A 26582-nucleotide genomic window follows, 5' to 3' on the forward strand; every position below is an offset into this window, starting at 1 on the left:
CTGGCTGCTCCTCTTCCAATCCAGCTCTCTGTTAATGGCCTGGGAAAGCAGTAGGAGATGCCCCAACTGCTTGGGCCCCTGAACCAACGAGGGAGATCTGGAAGAAGCTCCTGGCTCCTGCCTTTGGATGGGCCTAGTTCTAGCAGTTGTGGCTTTTTGGCATTGAACCAGAAGATGAAAGACCTCTCTCTTTGTCTCTGCTTCTCTCCATCTGTAACTCTGCCTCTCAAATAAATAAGCAAATCTTTACAAAAAAAAAAAAAAGAGAGAGAAGAGAAAAGAAAATATGGAAGAAATGGAAAGGGATTACGACATCATCTCAATAAAAACAAAAAATTATTACAAAAACACGTTGGAATAGGATAAAATCAGTCTATTCCTCTAAAAAAGCAGTACAGTAAACAAAGAGTTTTAAAATATTTTTTTTAAAGATTATTTATTTAAAAGTCAGAGTTACACGGAGAGAGAAGGAGAGGCAGAGAGAGAGGTCTTCCATCCACTGGTTCACTTCCCAGTTGGCCACAACAGCTGGAGCCATGCTGTTCCAAAGCCAGGCCAGCAGCTTCTTCCAGGTCTCCCACATGGGAGCAGGGACTCAAGGACCTGGGCCACTTTCTACTGCTCTCCCAGGCCATAGCAGAGAGCTGGATTAGAAGTGGAGCAGCCAGGACACAAACTGGTGCCCATATGTGATGCCAGCACTGCAGGCGGTGGCTTTACCGACTATGCCACAGTGTCGGCCCTGACTTCTACTTTTTTAAGTTTCAAAATCTGCAAGTTTGCAGTCAGTACTGTGGTGTAGTAGATAAAGCTGCAGCTTGTGGCGCTAGCATCCCAAATGGGTGCCAGTTCAAGACCAGCTGCTCCACTTCCGATCCGGCTCCCCGCTAATGTGCCTAAGAAAGCAGCAGAGGACGGCCCAAGCAGTTGAGTCCCTGCATCCGGAAGAATCTCCTGGCTCCTGGCTTCAGATTGGCTCAGTTCTGGCTGTTGCAGCCAATTGGGAAGTGAAACAGTGGATAGAAGATCTTCTCTCCATGTCTCTTCCTCTCTCTCTAACTCTGCCTTTCAAATAAATGAATAAATCTTCAGAAAAAACAATCTGTAAGTTTGTTAGACAATTTCATAAAGAGGGATGCAGACAATATAGGAATTAGCATTAATCTAGGTGAAAGACTTGAGCTGCACTAAAACAAAAGGCTCCTTCATGAGCAACGGAAGTGGTGTCTTGCTTACCCTCTGATGCGCCTGTTTACAGCAGCTCGTATAGATTCTGAAGCCACAACTTTTTCCCAATGTGTTGAGATTATATCCAATGCCTGTGGGATTGTTGGGGGTGAGGTGGGTAACCAGGATTCTGCTCCAGGTTTCCTTGGTGCAGGAATAATGCACAACTCCCCATGGTAGAAAAACACCTGGAAAATGGTACATTTTAATTTTCATAGTGGGCAATGGCAAAATCTAGGTACACATGAAAATAATGCAAAATATTTTTATGCTTGTAATTTTTCTAAACAGATAAACTTACCCTGTTGGCACTATTATCAGGATCTAACCATTTAGGGAGAAAGTCGGCAGCTTCTATTAACAAGAATTCACCATCATTGTCTTCAATCCTAATGCAAAAGAAGTTGCAATTCGGCATTCAAAAACAACATATTTGTTAGCAAACAGAACAGTTTCATGCTAATATATTTCTCCTTCATCTTTGTAAATATTTGAGAATGCACTATGTGCTGACTGCTCTAAGAAAGTACAATATTTGGAACACCATCATTAAGCACTGAAAGAAACTATAAGATATTAAGGAAAGGATGGACATTTAGTCTAGAGGAAAAGATGTCCATGTCTCACATTTAAGTGCCTGGCTCCAGCATCTGACTACAACTTCCTTCTAATGCAGACCTGGGGAGGCAATGGTGATAGCTCAAGTAATTAGGGTCCTGCAACCCACATGCGAGACCTGAATTGAGTTTCTAGCACTGGCTTTGGCTTGGCCCAGTATTAGCTATTGGGACCATACAGGAGTGAACCAGCAGATGGGAGCTTTTTCTGTCTCTGCCTCTTAAACAAATAAATAAACAAACACATTTTTTAAAAGATTATAAGGAGAGATTAGAGAAAGATGGTAAAATGAGAAAAAAGTTGATAAATAATCATAAATAATACCAGATGAAAATACACAAAATAATTTGATAGGGTTTCAAAAGAAGAAAAAAAAACAGCAAAGATTAGGAAAATCGGTATGTAAGAGGTGTTATTTGGGCCTTGAAAGATAAATTCTTTTGCTCCATGTGTTATCACTTTTTTTTTCTTTTGTACAGGTAATACATGCACATGATCAAAAATATTTTAAAATATGTAAAAAGTTAAAGAATGAAAAAGTCTTCATGTTACTTCTGAACCTAGTGGCTAAATTCCTATCCCCCTCACTGCTGGTTCTTTTACATGCTTCTACAGTTTGCTTATGTTTAATCTAACTAGCAGAAATACATACCCTTTTTTCTTAATTAAAAAAGTTTTCATTTATTTGAAACACAGAGACAGTGACAAAGACACAGACAGTTCTCTCACCAGCTGGTTTACTCCTCAAATGCCCACGCCAAGTATATTCTTATTCTCCCTTTTTTTTACACAAAAGATAGTATATTTTACATACCATCCTGTCATTTTACACTTATAACTTTTCTTTTTTATTTGAGTCACAAAGAGAGTTCTCATTCACTGGTTCACTTCCCAAATACTCCCAACAGCAGGGCGGGGGCAGGTTGAAGCTGGAAGCTGGTTACTTAATCCAGGTGTCCCACTTAGGTGGCGGGAATCCAACTACTTGAACTATCACTGCTGCCTGCCTGGATCTGCAGGAGCAGGATGTGGAAACCAGAAGCATAATCAGGACTTAAACCCAGGCACTCTGATGTAAGACAAACGTTTCCCAACTGGTGTCTTAACCACTAAGCCAAAGCCTGAAGCCTGCCCTTTCTTTTTTTCCCACTGTTAATGGGTAGAGAGAGAAAGAGAAAGGAGAGCCATCCTTGGAGGCAACAACATAAGCAAAACCCTGGAGGGTTTTACTAGTCACTTAAGGTAGATATTGGGAGAACAAAAACTTTAGTGAAGAACAAGACAAGAAAAGCACAGTGATACCACCGTGTGAACAGCTTTAAAAATCACTGGCAAAACTAATGAGAATGCATGGCTTTTAGGCAAAAAAAAAAGTTGTTAAGTTTTATTTTCTTTTTTATACCAACAAAGCAAAGAGAAAAAAGTTAAAGGTTTAGAGTAGGGTAGTAAAATGATTAGAACTGTAACTGAGAACTATTAATCTGGCAGGGACATAGAGGAAGTATCCTGTCTTTTTTATTTTTTTCTAAAAAACTGAGAAAACAGTCGAGCTTAGAATTTAAAGAGCTCTATGGACTTGTTAAAATATGAACCATAATTTTATAAACAAACATCTGCATCTAAGAGGTATCCACCCTACCATTATTGCTGTAAAAATATGAACTGTTTTAGTTATTACTTATTTAAAAATCTCATTTGCCCCTTTAAATATCATTACTTAGATATTATTGCTGGGGTTAGGTGCTAGGTACAGGCATTAAGACATGGCTTAGGACAACCACATCTTACACTGGGTTTCAGTATGATTCTACTCGTTATTCCAGCTTCCTGCTAATGTACTTTCTGGGAGGCAGCAGGTGATGGTTGAAGTAGTCAAGTCCCTGTTATCCAGGTGGGAAACTTGGATTGAGTTCCTGGCTCCTGGCTTTGGCCTGATCCAGCTCTGGTTGTTGTAGGTATTTGGAGAGTGAGTCAGCAGATCTCTATTTTTCTTTCAAATAAATAAATACTTTTCAAAAAGATATTGCTAATTATTTTAGGCATAGTAACAGTGTTTAAATGAGTGCTTTACTGTACAACAGGATGAATATAGTTAACAACAATGTATTGTATTCTTGAAAATACCTATGTGTTTTGTTTTGTTTTATTTTTGCTTAAAATTTATTTGAGTTATACTGAGAGAGAAGGAAACGGAGAGAGGGAGGGAGAGGGAGAGGGAGAGGGAGAGGGAGAGGGAGAGGGGGGGAGAGAGAGAGAGAGAGAGAGAGAGAGAGAGAGAGAGAGAGAGAGAGAGGCCTTCCATCCGATGGTTCACTCTCCAATTGGCCCCATTCGGGTGCAGGGGCCTAAGGAATTGGGCCATCTTCCACTGCTTTTCCAGGCCACTGCAGAAAGCTGGATCAGAAGTGGAGCAGCCAGGACTTGAACCTGCAGGCGGTGGCCTCACTCACTAGGTCACAGCGCCGAGCCCACCTCCATTATGTTTTAGTAGTTCTTATAAGAGCTAGCGCTATGGAAGCAGCAGGTGAAGCCACCGCCTGCAGGTTCAAGTCCTGGCTGCTCCACTTCCGATGCAGCTCTCTGCTATGGCCTGGGAAAGCAGTGGAAGACTGCCCAAGTCCTTGGGCCCCTGCACCTGAGTGGAAGACCTGGAGGAAGCTCCTGGCTCCTGACTTCAGATCGGTGCAGCTCCAGCCAATGCAGCTATCTGAGGAGTGAACCAGTGGATAGAAGACCTCTCTTTCTCTCTACCTCTGCCTCTCTGTAACTCTTTCAAATAAATAAATAAATCTTAAAAAAAAAAAAGTTCTGGGGCCGGCCCTGTGGCGCAGTGGGTTAACACCCTGGCCTGAAGCGCCGGCATCCCATATGGGTGCCGGTTTGAGACCCGGCTGCTCCACTTCCTGTCCAGCTCTCTGCTATGGCCTAGGAAAGCAGTATAAGATGGCCCAACTCTTGGGACCCCTGCACTCATGTGGGAGACCGGGAAGAAGCTCCTGGCTCCTGGCTTCAGATTGGCACAGTTATGGTCGTCGTGGCCCATTGGGGAGTGAACCATTGGATGGAAAACCTCTCTCTATCTGCCTCTCCTCTCTTTGTGTAACTCAAATAAATAAATAAATCTTTAAAACAAAAAAAGTTCTTACAACCAAAAAAACCTTGATAAGTAATGCATATGTCAGTTAGCTCAATTTAGCCATCCCACAATGTACATATATTTCTCTTTTTTTAAATGAACAAGGATTCGAAATTAGGGTGGATACTTTTTTTTTTTTTTTAAGATTTATTTATTTGAAACAGAGAGAGAGGTAGAGACAGAGAGAGAGGTCCTCCATCCACTGGATCACTCCCCAGATGGCCACACGGCCAGAGCTATGCCAATCCAAGCCAGGAGCCAGGAGCTTCTTCCAGGTCTCCATGTGGGTGCAGGGGCCCAGGAATTGGGCCATCTTCCACTACTTTCCCAGGCCATAGCAGAGAGCTGGATTGGGAGTGGAGTAGCTGGGGCTTGAACCAGTGCCCATATGGAACACCAGCACTGCAGCAGAGGTCTTTAACTTGTTAAGCCACAGCACCAGCCCGAGAGTTTTTCTTTCTTTCCCTTTTGTTTTTTTAAGGATGTATTTATTTATTTGAGAGGAAGACTTACAGAGAGTTAGAGACAGAAAGAGAAAGAGGTTCACTCTTCAAATGGATGCAACAGCTGGAACTGGGTGCGAGCCAGGCGCTTCTTCCAGGTGCCCATATGAGATGCCAGCACTGCAGGTGTCAGCTTTACCCACTATGCCATAGTGCTGGCCCTGAGTTTTTACTTCTTAAAGATTTACATCCAGTATTTAAGGATCAAATGGCAAAGCAGTGGAGATTTGCTTTAAAATAATCTTTTTTTTTTTTTTAAGGATTTATTTATTTATCTGAAAGGCAGAGTTACAAAGAAAGACGGAGAGGCAGAGAGAAAAAGATCTTCATCTGTTGTTTCACTCGCCAAATGGCCACAATGTCTGGAGCTAGGCCAGGTGAAAGCCAGGAGCCAGTAGCTTCTTCCAGGTCTCTCACGTGGGTACAGGGGCTCAAGCACTTGGGCCAGCTTCTTCTGCTCTCCCAGGCACATTAGCAGGGAGCTGGAGTGGAAGTGGAGCAGCCGGGATTCAAACCAGCATTTATATGGGATGCTATTGTTGTACGCGGCAGCTTAACCCGCTATACCACTAAGCCAGCCCCTAAAATAACCTTGTAATCTTTTAGGGGAGTGGGAGAACAATATAGATGAAAAAATAATGATCATGAGTTGATCACTGTTGAAGATGGGTGACAGATACATGTGGGTTGATTCTTCCCACTTTTATATATGTTTAAATTTCAACAGTAAGGAGTGGACAGTCAGCCAAGCAGTTCAGATGGGTGTGCCCCACATCAGAGTGCTTGGGTTTGATTCCTAGCTCTGGCTTTTTTTTTTTTTTTTTTTGACAGGCAGAGTGGACAGAGAGAGAGAGACAGAGAGAAAGGTCTTCCTTTTGCCATTGGTTCACCCTCCAATGGCCACTGCGGCCAGTGTGCTGCAGCTGGCGCACCGCGCTGATCCGAAGCCAGGAGCCAGGTGCTTCTCCTGGTCTCCCACGCGGGTGCAGGGCCCAAGCACTTGCGCCATCCTCCACTGCCTTCCTGGGTCACAGCAGAGAGCTGGCCTGGAAGAGGGGCAACCGGGACAGAATCCGGCACCCCAACCGGGACTAGAACCCGGTGTGCCGGCGCTGCAGGCGGAGGATTAGCCTAGTGAGCTGCAGCGCTGGCCAAGCTCTGGCTCTTGATTCCAGCTTTCCACCAATACAGAAATTGGGAGGCAGTAGTGACAGCTAATGTAACTGGGTCACTGCAACCCACATGGGAGACCTGGATTGCATCCCTGGTTCCCAGCACCCGTCTTTGGCCCATCTGGTGAGTGAACCAATGGATGGGAGAGATCTCATTCTTTTTCTCTCTACCTCTAAAATAACTTTTTTAAAGATTTATATTTATTTGAAAGGCAGAGTTACAGGAGTGAGGGGAGAGACACACAGAGAGAATCTTTCATCCCTTGTTTCACTTCCCAAATGGCCCCAACAGCCAGAGCTGGACTAGACCAAAGCCCGAAGCCAGGAGTTTCTTGGGTCTTCCATGTGGGTACAGGGGCCCAAGGACTTGGACCATCTTTCGCTGCTTTCCCAGGTGTATTAACAGGGAGCTGGATCAGAAGTGGAGAAGCCAGGACTCTTAACTGGCACCCATGTGGAATGCTAGTGTTGCAAGCAGTGGCTTTACCCACTACGCCACAGCACCGGCCCCTAAAATAAATGTTTTTAAAAATTTTAATCCAGTCATAAAAACTTTTTTAAAGAGTTTTTCCCCCTTCTCTTTTGTCCTGCTGGGGAAGAGGTTAGGTGGGTAGGAAAAGGATCAAAACTTGGGGGATGACTAGGAAAACTAGTAACCTAAGTGGGTGAAGCACCCTCTGCTGGCAATATTTGGTAATTACAAACAAGTATATGATGGTCATTTTCTAAATCTGCATCAGAATGTAGTGTTATCTACTCTGTTGTCTATAATACTGTTCACTGTTTCTCTCTCTTTTAAACATTTTATTTATTTATTTGAGAGGCGGAGTTACAGACAGTGAGAGGGAGAGACAGAGAGAAAGGTCTTCTTTCTGCTGGTTCACCCCCCAAATGGCTGCAAAGGCCAGAGCTAGGCCAATCCGAACCCAGGAGCCAGGAGCTTCTTCCTGGTCTCCCATGTGGGTACAGAGGCCCAAGCACTTGGGCCATCTTCTGCTGCTTTCCCAGGCCATAGCAGAGAGTTGGATTGGAAGAGGAACAGCTGGGACTAGAACCGGCACCCATATGGGATGCCAGATCAGAAGGCAGCTTAACCTACTATGCCACGGCACTGGCCCCTCACTGTCTCTCTTTAAACTTCTGTTTGATTTCTCAAAAAATATAGCCATAGTCTAGTATAGGAAGACATTAAAGAAACCCATCTAATATGTATATATGTGTATGAAATCAGTTTTTTTTTTTTTTTTTTTTTTAAAGCAGAAAGAGATCTATCAATCATTCATCCACTGGTTTATTTCCCAAAAGGTCACAACAGCCAGGGTTGGGCCAGGTCAAAGCCAGAAACCAGGAACTACATGCTGGTCTCCCATATGAGTGAAAGGGACTCAAGCACTTGGGTTACCTTTCCAGGCACATTGGCAGGAAGCTGGATTAAAAAGGAGCAGCAAGGACTATGACCCAGCATTCTTATATGGGAGGTCAGTGTCACAAGTGGCCGCTCAACCCACTGTGCCACAGTGCTGGCCGCTGATTTTAAATTATATTTTTAGGGCCCGTGCTGTGGTATGTCAGGTAAAGCTGCTGCCTGCAGTGCCAACATACCATACTGGTTCCAGTATAGGACCCTCCACTTCCAATCAAGCTCTCTGCTATGGCCTGCGAAAGCAGTAGAAGATGGCCCAAGTCCCTGAGCCCCTGCACCCATGTGGAGACCTAAGAAAAGTTCCTGGATCCTGGTTTCAGATTGGCCCAGCTCCAGTCATAGTGGCCATTTGGGAGTGAACCCAAGGATGGAAGACCTCTCTCTCTCTGCCTTTCAAATAAATAAATAAATCTTTAAATAAATAAATAGTTTTTCCAAAGGTCCACAAGAAATTTAATAGTGATTACTTCTCAGAAGCTAGAGCAATATAATCTTATGTACTGTTTGAACTTTGTAAACATGTAATTGTTCTTTCATAATTAGATTTTTTTTTAATTTTTTTTTTTTTTTTGACAGGCAGAGTGGACAGTGAGAGAGAGACAGAGAGAAAGGTCTTCCTTTTGCCGTTGGTTCACCCTCCAATGGCCGCCGCAGTAGCGCGCTGCGGCCAGTGCACCGCGCTGTTCCGATGGCAGGAGCCAGGTGCTTCTCCTGGTCTCCCATGGGGTGCAGGACCCAAACACTTGGGCCATCCTCCACTGCACTCCCTGGCCACAGCAGAGAGCTGGCCTGGAAGAGGGGCAACCGGGACAGGATCGGTGCCCTGACCGGGACTAGAACCCGGTGTGCCGGCGCCGCAAGGCGGAGGATTAGCCTGTTGAGCCACGGCGCCGGCTCATAATTAGATTTTAAAACCTAAAACAAGTAGATTTTATTTGAAATCTCTTGTGAAATGAACTCTCCCATAACATTTTAATTCTTTCTTAAGAAAATAAGTCTCGGGGCTGGCGCTGTGGCATAGTGGGTAAAGCTGCTACCTGCAGTGCCAACATCCCATATGGGAACCAGTTTGGGTCTTGGCTGCTCTACTACCAATATGGTTCTCTGCTATGGCCTGGGAAAGCAGAAGATGGCCCAAGTGCTTGAGCCCCTGCACCCACGTGGGAGATCCAGAAGAAGCTCCTGGCTCCTGGCTTCGGATCAAGCAAGTTCTGCTAGTTACAGCCATTTGAGGAGTGAACCAGCAGATGGAAGATTCTCTTCTCTCTCTCTCTCTTTCGCTGCCTCTGCCTCTCTGTAACTCTGCCTTTCTTATAAATAAATAAATCTTATAAAAAAAAGAAGTCTTGCCGGAGCCGCGGCTCACTAGGCTAATTCTCCGCCTAGCGGCGCAAGCACACCAGGTTCTAGTCCTGGTCCGGGCACCGATCCTGTCCCGGTTGCCCCTCTTCCAGGCCAGCTCTCTGCTGTGGCCAGGGAGTGCAGTGGAGGATGGCCCAAGTGCTTGGGTCCTGCACCCCATGGGAGACCAGGAGAAGCACCTGGCTCCTGCCATCGGATCAGCGTGGTGCGCCGGCTGCAGCGCGCCTACCGTGGCGGCCATTGGAGGGTGAACCAACGACAAAGGAAGACCTTTCTCTCTGTCTCCCTCTACTGTCCACTCTGCCTGTCAAAAAAAAAAAAAAAAAGTCTCAAGAGGATAAAACCCAGGCACTTTTAAAATCTGTGCCACATTTATACTGTTTCCACCAGATTACACACCAAAAAAAGGATAAAAACGTAATGTCTTAGCAGGTTATATCCCCACCTGCAGCCCCAGCATCCCTTATGGATGCTGGTTCAAGTCTCAAGTCTCAGCTGCTCCACTTCCAGTCCAGCTCCCTGCTACTGTGCCTGGGAAGGCAGCAGAAAATGACCTATGTGCTTGGGCCGCTACATCCATGTGGGAGACCCAGAAGCAGCTCCTGGCTGCTGGCTTTGGCCTGGCCCAAAACATTGCATCCATTTTGGGAGTGAACCAGCAGATGGAAGACCTCTCCCTCTATCCCTTTCCCTCTCTCTCTAACTCTACCTTTCAAAGAAATAAAGTAAATCTTTTAAAAAAGTAGTCATGGGGCTGGTGCTGTGGCATAGCAGGTGAAGCCACCGCCTGCAGTGCCAGCATCCCATATGGGCACCAGTTTGAGACCCAGCTGCTCCACTTCTGATCCAGCTCTCTGCTATGGCCTGGGAAAGCAGTAGAAGATGGCCCAAATCCTTGGGCCCCTGCACCCACGTGGGAGACCTGGAAGAAGCTCCTGGCTCCTGGCTTTGGATCGGTGCAGCTCCGGCCGTTGTAGCCAACTGGGAAGTGAACCAACGGATGGAAGACCTCTCTTTCTCTGTCTCTGCCTCTCCTTCTCTCTCTGTGTAACTCTGACTTTCAAAGTAAATAAATAAATCTTTAAAAAATAAATAAAGCAGTCACTTAAATTCAATAATATAATTCCTTTAGAATAATTTTAAAAATTACAATACCTTGCTACTAATTCTGGAAATTCCTTAGTAATCTGCTTTATTAAATAAACAATAAACCATTCATCCTCAATGTTATCCCCAAACTTTGTCATACCGAAGATATGAGCAGGAACATCTCCTAAAAACAAGAGGAAAGCAACCATATAACTAGATAAATAAACATACATTTGATCATTCCATTGAATAAAATGTTCACTGACTATGTTCCAAGTATTATACTGGGACCTGGGCTGCAATCCTGAACAAGATATAAGATGCCTACCCTTGAGGAGCTTGGGTCTCAAACAAGAGATAGACAACTAAAATCATCTGGAAACAAGACGACGAACTCTAGAACAAAGTATGCACGAAGGGCAATGTGAGAGTAAAGGAGGTGGTATTCGAGCTATACTCTCCTGGAGGAATGACCAGAGGTGAGTTCTCCAGGGAGAGGAGTATGTGCAAAGGCACAGAGGTGTAATAGGCAACTGAATATTCTGGGAATATCAGGAAGCTACCGTTACATGGAACAGAAATTTCAGAACAAGTATGCTATCTACAAATACACAGAAATGAAACACACTTTAAACAAATGAGTCAGAGAAGAAATCACGAGGGAAAGTAGAAAATATTGTTTTTTTTTAATTTAATAAATGCATTTTTACATAGATGCAACTTTAGGAATACAGTGGTTCTTTCCCTCAAGCCCCTCACCCCACTCCCTTCCAGAAAATATCTTAAGGCAAATGAAAACAAAAGCACAATTTACTAAAACGTAAAAAACTTGATGGAGCCAGCGCCGTGGCTCACTAGGCTAATCTCCGCCTTGCGGCGCTGGCACACCGGGTTCTAGTCCCGGTTGCCCCTCTTCCAGGCCAGCTCTCTGCTGTGACCCAGGAAGGCAGTGGAGGATGGCCCAAGTCCTTGGGCCCTGCACCCCATGGGAGACCAGGAGAAGCACCTGGCTCCTGCCATCGGATCAGCGCGGTGGCCATTGGAGGGTGAACCAATGGCAAAGGAAGACCTTTCTCTCTGTCTCTCTCTCTCTCACTGTCCACTCTGCCTGTCAAAAAAATTTAAAAAATTAAAAAAAAAACTTGATGGAAGCAGTGCTAAAATAGAAATATATAGTTGTGAAAGATCTCAAATCAACAACTTAATTTTACAACTCAAGGAACTAGAAAAAGAACAAACAAAACCCAGGATTATCCAGGGTTATTATATTACCCAGGATTATTATAATGAAATAATAACGATTACAGAAGATAAAAGAAACAGAAAAGAAAAATATAAAAACAAAGTTGAGGGTTTTTATATACTACATCAACAAAATAAACTATTAACTAGAATAACTAAAAACAACAAAGACTCAAATAACTAAAACCAAAAGTGAAAGAAGGGACATTAACAACCTGTGCCACACAAACAACAAGAATTAAAAGAGAATACGATGAACAACTATATGTGACAAACTGGATGACCTAGAAGAAACAGACACGTTTCTAAAAACACACAACCAATCAAATCTGGATCATGAAGAAATAAAAATCTGAAGCAATCTGTAACTAGTAAAGAGATGGAATCAATCATCAAAAACCCCCTAACAAAGAAATGCCCTGGACCAGATGGTTTCACTGGAAATGTTGAGTCCTGGCCACTCCATTCTCTGCTAATGTACCTGAGAAGGCAGTGGAAAATGGCCTAAAGGAGAACTTGATGGAATCCCAGGCTCTGGGCTTCAGCATGTCCCAAACTGGCTGTTATAGCCATTTGGGGAATGGACCAGCAGATGGAAGATCTCTCTCTCTCTTCTGTGTCTTTCCCTCTGTCTCTGACATTCTGCCTTCCAAATAAATAGTCTCTCAAATAAAGGAAAGTAGCAAAAAATAAACAGTAGGGAAGACACTTAGCAATAACAGATCTGCATGAAACCGAGAGGCCGACTGTCAGTCTGACAAGAGTCCAGGCTCCTGATCTCAACCAGATGCCCTCATAAATCACTATGTGAGTAGAGCCTTGGCCACCGCCCACGACTCACTCTCATCAAGCTGTAAGAAGTACAGAACACAGCGCTATATTTTGCCAAATATTGGCTCTCAAACACCAACAACACAGGGCAGCAGTGAAGGAAACTCGAAATGCTTCCTCCTGGCAATTCACGGTCACAAAGCATGGCTATTTCTCTTTGTAAGTCAGGCAGAGCTGTTCCTAGAGCCTCACCAAAACAGCTCAGAAGACTGAGTAGTAGTAAAAGGAACTCTGGTTAAGGAAGCCAAATGTCTGAGCCTGATTCATCTGTGTGCCTAGATATATTATGGCATAAGAAAGTAATTTTCAAAACAATGGGCATGGATGTAGTAATGTTTAGTATATGACAGTTCTTAAGGTAATAACTATTAGAAAGTTTTCATCTATATGAATAAAACAAAAAAAATTTAAGTTTAAGGGTTCAAATATATATGAGAAAGCATCATTAATCTAAAAAATTAAGGATATAATTCTCTTCTTGACAACGCTGAATGACGTATGGGTGATTTTTTTTTTTTTTTTACCTTTCCCAGGTTTATATCTGAGATTGAAAGGTTGATTCTGCCAGATATAGGAGACCAGCATGGGAGCAAACTGGGTCATGATCCTTTCAATAGACTTCTCAAGAATCTCTTTATGCTTTTCTGGGTCCCTTCGTTCATCTGGTATCAGGAACAGGCGGTACTCCACTGTGTCTTCCACGGTAGCAAGCTTCATGTTTGCTTCCATTTTTTTGAAAACTATGTTTAAAGTTTCAAAAATATAAATCACATCCATAGAAAAATGTAGGCTGTTTTCCAAAATTCAATTATCCACAAACTATCATCATAGCTTTTGCCTTGACCATGTACCACCTACAGTCACATTTATTTAATGCCATAATTTCTATGACATTTTATATTTAAAAATATGTTCTTTATATATGAAAGCATGTTAAACTTTGGTATAATGTAATGAGCAAAAACGCAGGATCACATTCCCAAATTAACAGTCCATAACGCTAAAATTTTACATGTCTGCCCTGGTGCTAACAGTGGTGTGTGTTAACACTTTGAGAAGCACTGCACCAGCATTCACTGTTCACATACAACCAGAAGTCCCAGCTCACCACTAAGACACTTCAGTGTTTCCTTCTGGGGCTTTCTAACTGCATGATGAACGTCTCGCTCTACAGGTTCTGCTATTTAAGAGCTCTGAAGAGCAATCTCTCTTGCTCTGTAGAATTCACCTGTTCCCCTTACGATGGACAGCGTATGGCATAGGAAAACCCAAAACTACAGAACATTGCGGTCCTGTGTCTCACTCCAAAGTAACTGGCCCAAGACTCTTGCTCCTACGCTGTTTGTCCTAAACGTGCCCCCTTTTCGAGTCTCAGGGGCTGCACCCCGGCATACTACGAGGAGCTTTCCTTACGAACAGGAGGCGAGGACCCCTCCACCGCAGCGCCGGCACCCTCACCCTGGCTCGGCTTCCTAACGCCCTGAGAAGGAACCTGCACCTTCTGTCCTGACGCCGTCACCAGTCTGTCCCGACCACCATTCTGCTTTCAACCTACAGGCACAGACCGTTCTGCACACCCACCCCGTAACACCAAGCACCCCCCCATCATTCAGACTTCAGTGTCCGGACTGGAAGAGGCTGCGGTCGCTCGGGCCAACGCCTCACTGTAAATGAGACAGCCCGGGGCGCAGGAGCAGAAGCCGCCAAGCTGCGGCGGCCCGCGCACTCCGCTCAGCCTGCGCGCCCTCCTTCCACCTGACAAAAGGAAGTCAAATCCGCTTACGGTTCCAGGGCCTCTTCTGCACCTTCTCTGCGGCGGCACCTTGCCTCGGCCGCTTCTTCTGCGGTGTGAGCTGGTCGAGAAGCGGTCACCAGCCGCCACAGCCTGGCCCAGGCTCGGCTACCCGCCGGAGCTCCAGCCAGCGAACACCGCTTTAAAGCAGCGCCCGCTCAGCTCCCGGAACCTTCGCTGTCGTCACTGCCGCGCGTCGGCCGGAGCGTTTGGTAGGCGCCCGGCTGACACGTCACTTCCGCCCCGCACGGGACGCTGGGAGGTCGGCGGACTGAAGAGGAGGGGATCCTGGGGAGGTGGCAGTCCGGAGTCTAGGCGACGGGGCGAGACGGGGCCGGTAGGTGGCGGGAGGGGGCCGGGCCGGAGCCGGCGGGAGGGCCAGGCCCGGAGGCCCCCACCCTGGCGTGCCCGCCCCGGCCGCGGCTGAGGAGGAGGAGGAGGAGGATGATCTCCAGATACACTCGGAAGGCCGTGCCACAGAGCTTGGAGCTGTGAGTGGACTGCTCAGCCACCCCAGCCGGGGCCGGGGGAGGCTGAGGCGGACTGGGCGCTGTGGGGCCCCTTCTTGGCCGGGCCTGCGCTCCTTTCCTTTTCCACGGCTGGGGGGAGAAAAAATTCTCTTTGGAATTCGCATCTCCCAGCCCTGCTGGACGCTGCCCCTTGTCCTTCCGTCTCCAACTGGGGGCCTGTCACCTGCGCCTGCCCAACTTCTTGGACTGTAAATTCTGAATTTAGGGTCTGGGTTTCCTGAGGCCACAGTCAATGGCCATTGAAGTTGAATCCATCTAGTGCCAGACACCGTGCAAAAGCTGTTTGCATGTATTTAATCCTATCGACAAGGATATTAGATTGGGACTATGGTTTTGCACATTCTACTGATAAAGATCCCAGAATGAAAGATTGTAGCATGCCAAAGACTACACAGCGAGCTGAGAAGCACAAACCCAGTGTAGCTCTTGATTCTGAAGCCTGAGGTCGAAACCATCACACACACTGCCGCCCTCTGCGGTTACTCAGAAGCCGTGAGGGTCAGTTTTGCTTTTGAGACTTTAGATATGTATCTGGCTTAAAGACCCAATTCCTCCCACTAGTGAAGTGTAGCAAGTAGAGTGCCTTATATTCATTAATGCTTTTCACTTTCAAAAGGATTGACACTTTTTGATACTTAGTAATTACTGTAAAATAGGCATGATTATATTGTTTTTCAGGAAATGAAATTATTTCAGAAAGGTTACACATTTGAAGGTTATATAACCAGGGGCCAGCGTTGTTAAGCTGCCACCTGCAATGCAGGCATCCTGGCTGCTCCACTTCCGATCCAGCTCCCTGCTAATGCACCTGGGAAAGCAGCGGGAAATGGCCCCAAGTCCTTGGGCCCCTGCATAATCACATGGGAGACCCGGAAGAAGCTTCAGCCTGGCCCTGGCCCAGCCCTAGCCATTGCAGCCATTTACAGAGTGAACCAGTGGATGGAACCAGTGGATCTCTCTCTCTCTCTCTAACAATGCCTTTCAAATAAATAAGTTCTAAAAAATAAAAGATTATATAATTTTAGCAACCATACATTTATTGTTTAAAAAGACTTTATTATTTATTGAAAAACAGAGTGTTAGAAAAAAAGAGAGAGCTATCTGTCCGCTGGTTCACTCCCCAAATGACCTCAGCAGCCAGGGCTAAGCCATGCAGCAGCCAGGAGCCAGAGCCAGGGACTTCATCTGGGTCCCATGTGGGTGGCTGGAACTATAATCTGCTGCTTCCCAGCTGCATTAGTCGAAAGCTGGATGGGAATCAGAGGTGGGACTTAATCCCAGGTGCTCTGATGATAGGATGTGGGCATGTTGGTGTCCATGATGCTCACGCCCTCCATACATTTTAGTTAAATACTGACAACCCATGGTAAAAGTAAGTATATTATGTTTCTGGCTAGGCACTTTTCTACCCGTGTGATTTGTAGGCAAATTACTTAAAGCTGAGCCTTCATTTCTGCCATATAAGAAAAGCATATCTAAGTGAATGTGTCAGGTTTAATACATGGTAGGTGCAGGTCATTTCCTTGTCCCTTCCCACCTTTACTTGGGACAATAAACAAACAAAGAAAATAAGGGTAACCACACTCCTTGCCTTTCAGAACCTTACTGTTAAGAAATAAGACTTCTACACCATATCAATGCAGATAGTAAGTTCTTCAGACACTAAAGCAGAGAAATAATTACTTCTCAATAAAAAGCTTAGCTAAAAATCTGCTTTTATATTTAATTCCAACCCAGTCTGACAGTAAAAATCATGTATAAAAAAATGTTGGTAGGTACTTAGGAGGTCAAAATTATTGACCCAGTGGAGTTACACTACTTGTTATTGAGTGTTGACTGATACTCCCTAAAAATTCTCCCAAAAGAGAATTCTCTAGCTGGAGTCATGATGTAGTACATAAGAAAGGTACAATACATATAAATGACAGTAAATTGAAGCAGTTTTTACTTCAGATATTATAATGATAAGCTATTTTGAAGCAGTAACTTTAGTTTTCTCCGCAACACACATTGTAAACGTTTGGAGAAGAGTGATTTTCAACTGCTTATTATTTTTTAATGAAAAATTTCAAACATGAATAGAGAACAGTATAATGGACCACTCATATAATAATATAATGGACCACATACAAGTTATCAAAGTTTTAATATATTTGATTCATCTATCTTTATATTTTTCTGTAGCCTCTGTGAAATAAGGCAGATGAAATCTCAGAGATTATCATTTTACCTCTATATAATCAGCATGCCTCTCCAAAAATTAGTGACATTTTCTTATGTAATAGCAATGTTATCATCAAATTTAATGGTATTTCCTTGTTATCTGATTGTCACTTCATATTCAGATTTCCCTGACAGACTAAAACATGTCTTCAATCTCTCTTATAGCTGAAATCTGTATTTCTATTCCAATCACTTTTTCAAAGACAGTGTGTTAGCTGTAAGATCATTGGATGAGATGGCTCTCCACAAATCCATTTCTACCATCAGAGAAATAATCATAAACTTCAATGCCTGAGCCTTTAATTTTACATATCAAAAATGGTATACTTTGCTAGAATCTCAAACTGTTCATTTCCGTTGAGAAGCCTTGAAGCCAAACTACTTGTATTTGAATCCTGATTCCATCACTTATTAACCTTAGGCTCATAAGCAGGTTACATAATCTCTTTGTACTTCAGTTTCCTTTCCTATGATATAAGAATATTAGAGATTTATAATATGTGTTCACATATTAAAGACCCTGGGGAGATCTCCTATAAAGAAAAGTGTATAACTTTATTTATCTATCATGATGCCTATATTTATTCAACTACAGAAATCTGGAGGAACGAAAATCCATAGTTCATTAAGACCAGAGTATATAATAATTGATTCCCTAGCTTATTCCAGTGTACACATTGGACTCTTTTGAAAAATTATTTATTTACTTGAAAGGCAGAGAGACAGAGCTCTTCCATCTGCTGGCTCACTCCCCAAAGCCCACAATAGACAGGGCTGTACTAGGTCTAAGTCAGGAGCCAGGAACTCAATTCAGGTCTCCACATGGGTGGCAGGGACTCAACTACTTGAGCTATCACCAGCTGCCTCCAAGGGTGCAAATTAACAGAAAGCTGAGTTGAAAGCAAAGTTGGAACTTGAACCCAGGGACTGTGATATGGGATGCAGGCATCCTAAGCAGCATCTTAACTACTATGCAAAAGCCCACTTCATGTTGAACTCTTTAGAGCCACAGCGTAGCATGGAAATATGTTAGCCACATACAGATTACATTTTCAGGTTGGTCACATGAAAATAAGGAAAAACACATTAAAAAAAATGTTGCCTTCTTACTTTGAAGTAAGTAAAAAAATAGTACATAGAGTACCATGAACCCTTCACCCAGGTTCTCCCCAATGACATCTTAGGTAACTAGTATAATTTCAAAACTAAGAGACTGATACTGGTCTAATACAGCTGACTATAGACATTATTCAGTTTGTACATCCATTCCTGTCTATCTGTATGTGTATACATAGTCCATTTATAGATGGTATAACCACCACTGCAATCAAGATACAGCCATTTCATCACCACAAAGGAACTTCCTTGAGTACCCTTTTACAACCAAATTCACTCCTATCTCTACCCTAGCAACCACTAATGTGTTCTCCCTATCTATAGTTTTGTCATTTGTGAACATTATATAAATGGATCATATGAGGGTACTTCAAAAACTTCATGGACAAATGGATTTAAGAGATAAATGGGGCCAGGCATTTGGCCTACCAGTTAAGATGCCAGTTAAGAGACTATACCATACCGGAGTGCCTAAATTTGATATCCAACCCTGGCTCCTCACTCCATCTTCCTGCTAATGTAGACCTGGGAAACAGCAATGATGGCTCAGGTCATTGTGTCTCTGCTACTCACATGGGAGACCTGGATTGTGTTCCTGGTTCTCAGCTCCTGACTCCAGCCCCGCTCCTGCAGTTACATGCATTTGGAGGGTGAACTAGCAGGTGGGAGCTAGCTCTGTCTGTCTCTCTCCCTTTCAAATGAATGTTTTTATAAAAATAAGTTTATCTTGGTACAAAAAAATTCTGAAATCCGTGCATAATTTTTTTTATAATGTGTATTTTCCATGAACTTTTTGAAGACCCTGCATATAGTATGTAACATTTTGCAATTGCCTTTGCCTTTTTTTTTTTTTTTAACTAAGTATGATGCCCCTGAGATCCATGAAGGTAGTTGCAGGTATTAATAGTCCATTTCATGGGGCCGGCGCCGTGGCTCACTTGGCTAATCCTCTGCCTGTGGCACTGGCATCCCATATGGGCACCAGGTTCTAGTCCCGGCTGCTTCTCTTCCAGTCCAGCTCTCTGCTATGGCCCGGGAAGGCAGTAGAGGATGACCCAGGTGCTTGGGTGCCTGCACCTGCATGGGAGACCAGGAAGAAGCATTTGGCTCCTGGCTTCGGATCAGCGTAGCTCTGGCCGTAGCAGCCATTTGGGGGGTGAACCAACGGAAGGAAGAACTTTCTCACTATCTGTCAAATTAAAAAAAAAAAAGTTAATTTAATTTTACTGCTGAATAATATTCCATACCAAAATTTGACTGTTCACATGTTGAAAAACATTTGGGTTTTTCTAGTTGTTTTCAATCACAGTAAAATTATGGTGAACATTTGTATACAGGTTTTTTTGAAAACCTGAGTGTTCTTTTTCCTGGGCTCAACTGTCTAAGAGTGCAACTGGTAGGTCTTTTGGTGAATGCATGCGTTTCATTTTGTGACAGCTGTCAAACTGTTGCAGAGTGGCTATCCCATTTGACGTTTCTGCCGGCAGTGTAGGAGACATCCGGTTGCTCTGCATCCTCATCTGCATCTGGTGTTACCGCTGTTTTTTATTTTAGCTGTTCTGGTCGCTGTGTGGCAATATCCTACTCCTTTAAATTTGCAGTGAAATTAATTTTAAAAATATATTTTATGTAACCCAGTATGCCTAAAATATTATCATTTTAATATGTAATTGATAGGGGCTGGTCCTGTGGCATAGTGGGTAAAGCCTCCACCTACAGTGCCAGCATACATATAGGTGCTGATTCAAGTCCTGGCTGCTCCACTTCCTATCCAGCTCTTTCCTATGACCTGGGAAAGCAGTAGAAGGTGGCCCAAGTCCTTGGGCCCCTGCACCCACGTGGGAGACCTGGAAGAAGCTCCTGGCTTCTGGCTTTAACTCAGCCCAGCTCCAGCCATTGTGGCCATCTGAGGAGTGAACCAGTGGATGGAAGACCTCTCTTTCTCTTTCTCTCTCTTTCTGCCTCTGCTTCTCTGTAACTGCCTTTCAAATAAGTAAATATTTTTTAAAAAGCAATTGATAATAGAATGAGATATTATACATCCTTTTTGTTGTAATATGACTTCAGAATCTTGTGAAGTATACACTTAGAACAGTTAATTCTGACTAGCCACATTTTTACTGCTAGGCTACCATTTTGGACAGTGCAGTTACAGAGCAGCAGAAAGTATTAACTTGTAGATCAAGTTTCTGAAAGGTATGTTTTTCCATTATAGGAAATATACTTGTGTTTTATCTTTTACAGGAAAGGAGTAACAAAACATACTCTTAATCATCATCCCCTTCCAGAGCTGCTGGATGAAATTTTCCCTACCAATAACAGCCATGAAAAAGATACCAGTTCCCAAAGGTAATAACACAAAGTATACTTGTTTGCTTATTGCACTTGCTGATGGCAAAGGTTTTTTGTTTTTTGGTTTTTTTTTGGTATTGAACCTGGCTCTTAAAACAAGCCAAGAATTCGTGTCACATGCATTCAGTACCATTCAGTTTTGGTTTTTTTTTTGGTATATATATATATATATATATATATATTTTGACAGGCAGAGTGGACAGTGAGAGAGAGACAGAGAGAAAGGTCTTCCTTTTGCCGTTGGTTCACCCTCCAATGGCCGCCGCGGTAGCGCGCTGCGGCCAGCGCACCGCGCTGATCCAATGGCAGGAGCCAGGTGCTTCTCCTGGTCTCCCATTCAGTTTTCATTCTGGAACAACTTATGGTAACAGGAGCATAACTAATTTTATAACCTTGAACAAGTAATATAATGAAGTTTGAAAGAACATGGACTCAGGGCATGACATCTGATTTTTAATCCTGATCCTGATCCTTATTAATTGAGTATTACAGGGGAAGTGACTTACTTGATAATGTATCTCTTATAGGGTGTTGTGAATGTAAATGAGACAAGCTATGTAAAACTTGGCACACTGGCATATAGTAAATACTGAATAAACATTAGCTGCAATTACTATTCTAAGAAATAGAGGAGACCATATCTTCAAAGAGGGTTCTGGGAAGCTTTATATTATCATAGAAAAATTTTAAACGCATAAAGTCTAGTTTTAAAACCTAGAACCTCAGATTCTTTGGTTTTTAACATGGAATTGAGTTCTACATCACCAGGTTGTTAATAGGATAAAATGAAGTTACTATCTGTAAAAAGATATTAAAGTACCATACAAATTTAGATATTATTGTTAACATTTACAAAATGTATTTATAAAGTGTATAAGTTATAGGTGGAATGTTAAAGAAGTTACAAACTGCCACAAAATATTTGGAATGGCTGACACCAATTCTACAGGAATTAAGGAGGACTTTTTAGTGATGTGTAGATTTCAAGTGCTTCATTTATTTTTGCCTCTGTAGAGATACATTTTATATATATATATATTTTTTTTTTTCTACATATGCTTGTTACCTGATAAGTTGCCGAATAGTTATATGGAAACTTGAAGAAATGTGAGAAGTTTTCTGTTTTTTTTTTTCCCTCCTCCCAAATTGTACATGTAGTGAGTCTGACTTCACACAAGAATCAACTTCTACATCATCTGACACTGGGAATTCAAGGTCTGCTTTTCCAAGTTATACAGGCACAGGGATATCTACTGAAGGCAGCTCGGACTTCTCCTGGGGATATGGTGTGAGTTGTATGTTATCACTCTGATGGAGTACTTGGGAAACTGTTCTGGGAGTTAGGATTTGTGGGTATTATTTAATCCCTTCATTTTCCTGCATTATTTTTTACATTTTTATACTTATATTAACCACATTTTATGTTAATTGTAAGGAAATGTTGATTCTCACCTTTCTTCACTGTTCTGTGGATTCAGCAATTAAGCCTTAGAGCTGCTTAGTGTCCAAATTAGTTGTAGGTTGGTGTGGATCTGGGCTCCACATCTGTTCCTCTTGCCATGCTCAGTCCACTAATGAGCTACTTCACCAATAACACTACTTTGTTGTTTAAAATGTGTTTGGAAGTTTATTATTAAGCCATTATAGGCTGGGAAAATGTTTATGACATACTGTTCAATGAAAACAAGTAGGTTAAAAATAGAATGCTTAATGTAGTTCAAATTTTGCTTTAGATATATTTTTGATTATTTTTAAAATTTATTTATTTATTTGAAAGTCAGAGTTACACACACACAGAGAGAGAGAGAGAGGAAGAAAGGTCTTCCATCCATTGGTTCACTCCCCCGTTGGCCACAATAGCCAGAGCTGCACTGATCAAAAGCCAAGAACCAGGAGCTTCCTTTGGGTCTCCCACATGGGTACAGGGGCCCAAGGCCTTGGGCAGTGTTCCATTGCTTTCCCAGGCCATAGCAGAGAGCTGGATCAGAAGTGGAGCAGCCGGGTCTTGAACCAGTGCCTACATGGGATGCCAGCACTGCAGGCAGTGGCTTTACCTGCTACGCCACAGAGCTAGCCCCTGCTTATATTTTTATAAAAGGCCTAAATGTTGGGTTTTAGGATTTTAGAGTTTGAAGAAGGTGAGGGAAGCCAGTTAAAGCAGAAGACTTTTTTATTGTAGAAAGTACAGCATAGTGGAGTTGGAGGTGGGATTGCAGCCCACCAGGAGAGCAGGCAGGGATGCTGGAGTGAGTGTTCAATCCACCAGGCAGTGAACAGCAGCCTCATTATGGTGCTTGTTGGGAGGGGCCATGTGGATGTGATAAGTTGGATCTGAGAGGACAGAAAGCCCCCTTGGCAGGTGTTCGTTGTCAACAAAGTACATTGTATGGTCCTACAAGCTCAGGATGTCCCTGCAAGGAGCTGTAAAAGTCAGAGTGGAGCTTTTGGAATCTTGGGCAATAAAACACCACTTTGCTATTCTCAGGGTCATTTTGCTTGTGCCTGGTATTACCAGGTCCAAAGTTAACCATTTGTGTCCCAAAGACCTAGCAAGTCCTAACACTAAGAATATTAACCCAGAATGTTATTCATTTGTTATTAATGAAGTGATGAGATAATGAGTGATTTTTATTTATTTTTGGCTATCTTCCATTATAAAATATTATTTTTAAAAGACTAGTAACCTTGGGGCCTGTGTTGTGGCGTAGCGGGTAGAGCTGCATCCTAGTGTCACCATCCCATATGGGCACTGGTTCAAGTCCCGGCTGCTCCACTTCTGATCCAACTCTCTGCTATGGCCTGGAAAAGCAGTGGAAGATGGCCCAAGTCCTTGGGCCCTTGCACCCATGTGGGAGACCCGGAAGAAGCTCCTGACTCCTGGCTTCAGATTGGTGCAGCTCCGGCTGTTGCAGCCAACTGGGGAGTGCCCAATGGATGGAAGACCTCTCTCTCTCTCTGCCTCTCCTCTCTCTGTGTAACTCTGACTTTCAAGTAAAAATAAATAAATCTTAAAAAAGAAAAGACCAGTAACCTTAAAAGAAAATTTAAAAGACAAATTTTATGTATAATGTTGTCACCTTGATGTAGTAGATATTTTTATTTCTGTATCTTCTTTCCATATGCATTTAATTTGACCTATTTAAAATCATGGTGTGCCTACAGTATTATGCCCTATTTTTGCATTTATTATTTTATGAGCACTTTTCCACAGTACTGAATTTATACAGTATTATAATTAGCAGCCTGCTTTCTTTACAAAAAAACCTGTTAATTATTAAACTATTATCATTACCATGAATTATGTTCCATTCATTTTTTATACTTTTTTAAAAAAATTTATTTATTTACTTGATAGAGTTACACAGAGAGAGAAGGAGAGGCAAAGAAAGAGAGAGAGAGAAAGAGAGAGAGAGAGAGAGGTCCTCCATCTGCTGGTTCACTCCCCAATTGGCCACAATGGCCCGAGCTGCACCAATCTGAAGCCAGGAGCCAGGATCTTCTTCCGGGTCTCCCACTTGGGTACAGAGGCCCAAGAAGTTGGGCCATCTTCCACTGCTTTCCCAGACCATAGCAGAGAGCAGGATCAGAAGTGGAGCAGCTGGGACTTGAAGCAGCACCCATATGGGATGCTGGCACTGCAGGCAGCGGCCTTACCTGCTATGCCACAGCGCCAGCCCCCCCCCCCCATCATTTTTAATGTATATATACTTTTCTTAAATGGTTGTATGATATATTTGCATATTATTCTGTGGCTCATTTTTTTTCATTTGTCATTATTTCATATAGTCATTTTCTTTACTACCTTCTTATCTGCCAGTTAAAAAAGTTATATATCCCTGTGTCAGCTTATCATAATTGGAGCTTTCCTTACATCGGATATTTGAGTTTTTAGTTTTTAACATTCACTCAACAAATTTTTTAAAAAGATTTTATTTATTTATTTGAGAGGCAGAATCACAGACAGTGAGAGGGAGAGACAGAGAGAAAGGTCTTCCCTCCGCTGGCTCACTCCCCAGTGGCTGCAATGGTCAGAGCTGCGCGATCCAAAGCCAGGAGCCAGGAGCTTCTTCTGGGTCTCCCACGTGGGTGCAGGGGCCCAAGGACCTGGGCCATCTTCTGCTTTCCTAGATCATAGCAGAAGTAGAGCAGCCGGGACTTGAACCGGCGCCCATATGGGATGCCGGCGCCGCAGGCAGAGTATTAACCTACTGCGCCACAGCACCAGCCCCAACAAATATTGTTTGAATACATTTGTTGTTACTTTACTCAGCCATGGGAAAATAAAGTGAGTGAGACTTACGATTCAATAGACTAAAGAGGGAACTAGATAAATGCAAATAAAATACAAAATGTAATAAGGGAGACCACAGGGTGCTTAAAATTGTAAAGGTGATTCACTTTAAATAGGGTTATGGCCGGCGCTGCGGCTCAGTAGGCTAATCCTCTGCCTTGCGGCGCCGGCACACCGGGTTCTAGTCCCGGTTGGGGCACCGATCCTGTCCCGGTTGCCCCTCTTCCAGGCCAGCTCTCTGCTGTGGCCCGGGAGTGCAGTGGAGGATGGCCCAAGTGCTTGGGCCCTGCACCCCATGGGAGACCAGGAGAAGCACCTGGCTCCTGCCATTGGAACAGCGCGGTGCGCCGGCCGCAGCGCGCCTACCGCGGTGGCCATTGGAGGGTGAACCAATGGCAAAAGGAAGACCTTTCTCTCTGTCTCCCTCTACTGTCCACTCTGCCTGTCAAAAATTAAAAAAAAAAATTAATTAAATAGGGTTATGAGGTCAGGTAGATCTGAGACTTAAAAGATTGGGGAGCTAACCATGTGAAATGAGAAAACTTTCCAGACAGGTAACCAGCAACTTATGCAGAAAATTCAAGGAGAATAAGAGCTTTGTGTTCCCAAGGGAAAGTAGTGTCTTCTTAGAACTGAACAAGGCTCAGGGAGGTTGAAGGATGCTGAACCAGGGAAAGAAAAGCACAAACGAGATCCAAGAGGTAGGACAGGACACTGGAAAGAATCTAAATTTTATTCTAAGGGAATCAATTAAATTTTCTGTCCTTTGAGTATTTTTTTTTTTTTTTTTTTTTGACAGGCAGAGTGGACAGTGAGAGAGAGAGAGACAGAAAGGTCTTCCTTTTGGCCGGTGCCGTGGCTTAACAGGCTAATCCTCCACCTTGCGGCGCTGGCACACCGGGTTCTAGTCCTGGTTGGGGCGCCGGATTCTGTCCCGGTTGCCCCTCTTCCAGGCCAGCTCTCTGCTATGTCCCGGGAAGGCAGTGGAGGATGGCCCAAGTGCTTGGGCCCTGCACCCGCATGGGAGACCGGGAGAAACACCTGACTCCTGGCTTCGGATCAGCATGATGCGCTGGCCGCAGTGGCCATTGGAGGGTGAACCAACGGCAAAAAGGAAGACCTTTCTTTCTGTCTCTCTCTCTCACTGTCCACTCTGCCTGTCAAAAATAAAAAAAAAAAAAAAAAGATTTACTTATTTATTTGAAAGGCAGAGTTAAAGAGAGAAAAACATCCTCCATCCATGGCTCACTCTCCAAATGGCCGCAATGGCCAGGTCTGGGCCAGGAGCCAGGAGCTTCAATTGGTCTTCCATGTGGGCTGCAGGCACATTAGCAGGGAGCCAGATTGGAAGTGAAGCAGCTGGGACACCAGCTGTCACCCATATGGGATCTGGCACTGCAGGCAGCAGCTTTTCCTGCTGTGCCACAACACCAGTCCTGATGGACTGTAACTCTTTCAAGTAAAACCTTTAAAATAAAAGGAGGGGCCAGTGCCGTGGCTCACTTGGTTAATCCTCTGCCTGCGGCGCTTGCATCCCATATGGGCTCCAGGTTCTAGTCCCAGTTGCTCCTCTTCCAGTCCAGCTCTCTGCTATGGCCTGGGAAAGCAGCAGAAGATGGCCCAAGCTCTTGGGCGCCTGTACCCACATGGGAGACCAGGAGGAAGCACCTAGCTC

At 43.7% G+C, this 26582-nt stretch overlaps 3 protein-coding genes across 12 annotated transcripts in view; 1 reads left to right on the top strand and 2 right to left on the bottom strand.

Annotated features, from left to right (window-relative positions):
- The window catches only part of ECD (ecdysoneless cell cycle regulator), a 55086-nt gene extending 40520 nt beyond the window's left edge, over positions 1 to 14566 (bottom strand). For all 5 annotated transcript variants that reach the window (XM_062214346.1, XM_062214347.1, XM_062214348.1 and 2 more), the window contains exons 1-5: positions 14387 to 14566; positions 13128 to 13343; positions 10597 to 10714; positions 1529 to 1616; positions 1237 to 1415 (exon numbers count right to left, since the gene is read on the bottom strand). In XM_062214346.1, coding sequence (XP_062070330.1) covers positions 1237 to 1415; positions 1529 to 1616; positions 10597 to 10714; positions 13128 to 13332 — 590 coding nt within the window. In that variant the 5' untranslated portion in view covers positions 13333 to 13343; positions 14387 to 14566. The remainder of the gene's footprint in view (positions 1 to 1236; positions 1416 to 1528; positions 1617 to 10596; positions 10715 to 13127; positions 13344 to 14386) is intronic.
- A 96-nt stretch (positions 14567 to 14662) lies between these two features.
- The window catches only part of FAM149B1 (family with sequence similarity 149 member B1), a 48636-nt gene continuing 36716 nt past the window's right edge, over positions 14663 to 26582 (top strand). For 2 of the 6 annotated variants that reach the window (XM_062213899.1, XM_062213895.1), the window contains exons 1-3: positions 14750 to 14886; positions 20509 to 20613; positions 21775 to 21904. In XM_062213899.1, coding sequence (XP_062069883.1) covers positions 14840 to 14886; positions 20509 to 20613; positions 21775 to 21904 — 282 coding nt within the window. In that variant the 5' untranslated portion in view covers positions 14750 to 14839. The other 4 variants (XM_062213896.1, XM_062213894.1, XM_062213897.1 and 1 more) reach the window with 4 other exon arrangements.
- DNAJC9 (DnaJ heat shock protein family (Hsp40) member C9) overlaps positions 17126 to 26582 on the bottom strand; it is a 52893-nt gene continuing 43436 nt past the window's right edge. Inside the window, exon 5 of the mRNA XM_062213900.1 lies at positions 17126 to 19453. Coding sequence (XP_062069884.1) covers positions 19253 to 19453 — 201 coding nt within the window. The 3' untranslated portion in view covers positions 17126 to 19252. The remainder of the gene's footprint in view (positions 19454 to 26582) is intronic.

Source organism: Lepus europaeus, chromosome 17, assembly GCF_033115175.1.
Source record: "Lepus europaeus isolate LE1 chromosome 17, mLepTim1.pri, whole genome shotgun sequence".
In the NCBI taxonomy this organism is placed as follows: domain Eukaryota; kingdom Metazoa; phylum Chordata; class Mammalia; order Lagomorpha; family Leporidae; genus Lepus; species Lepus europaeus.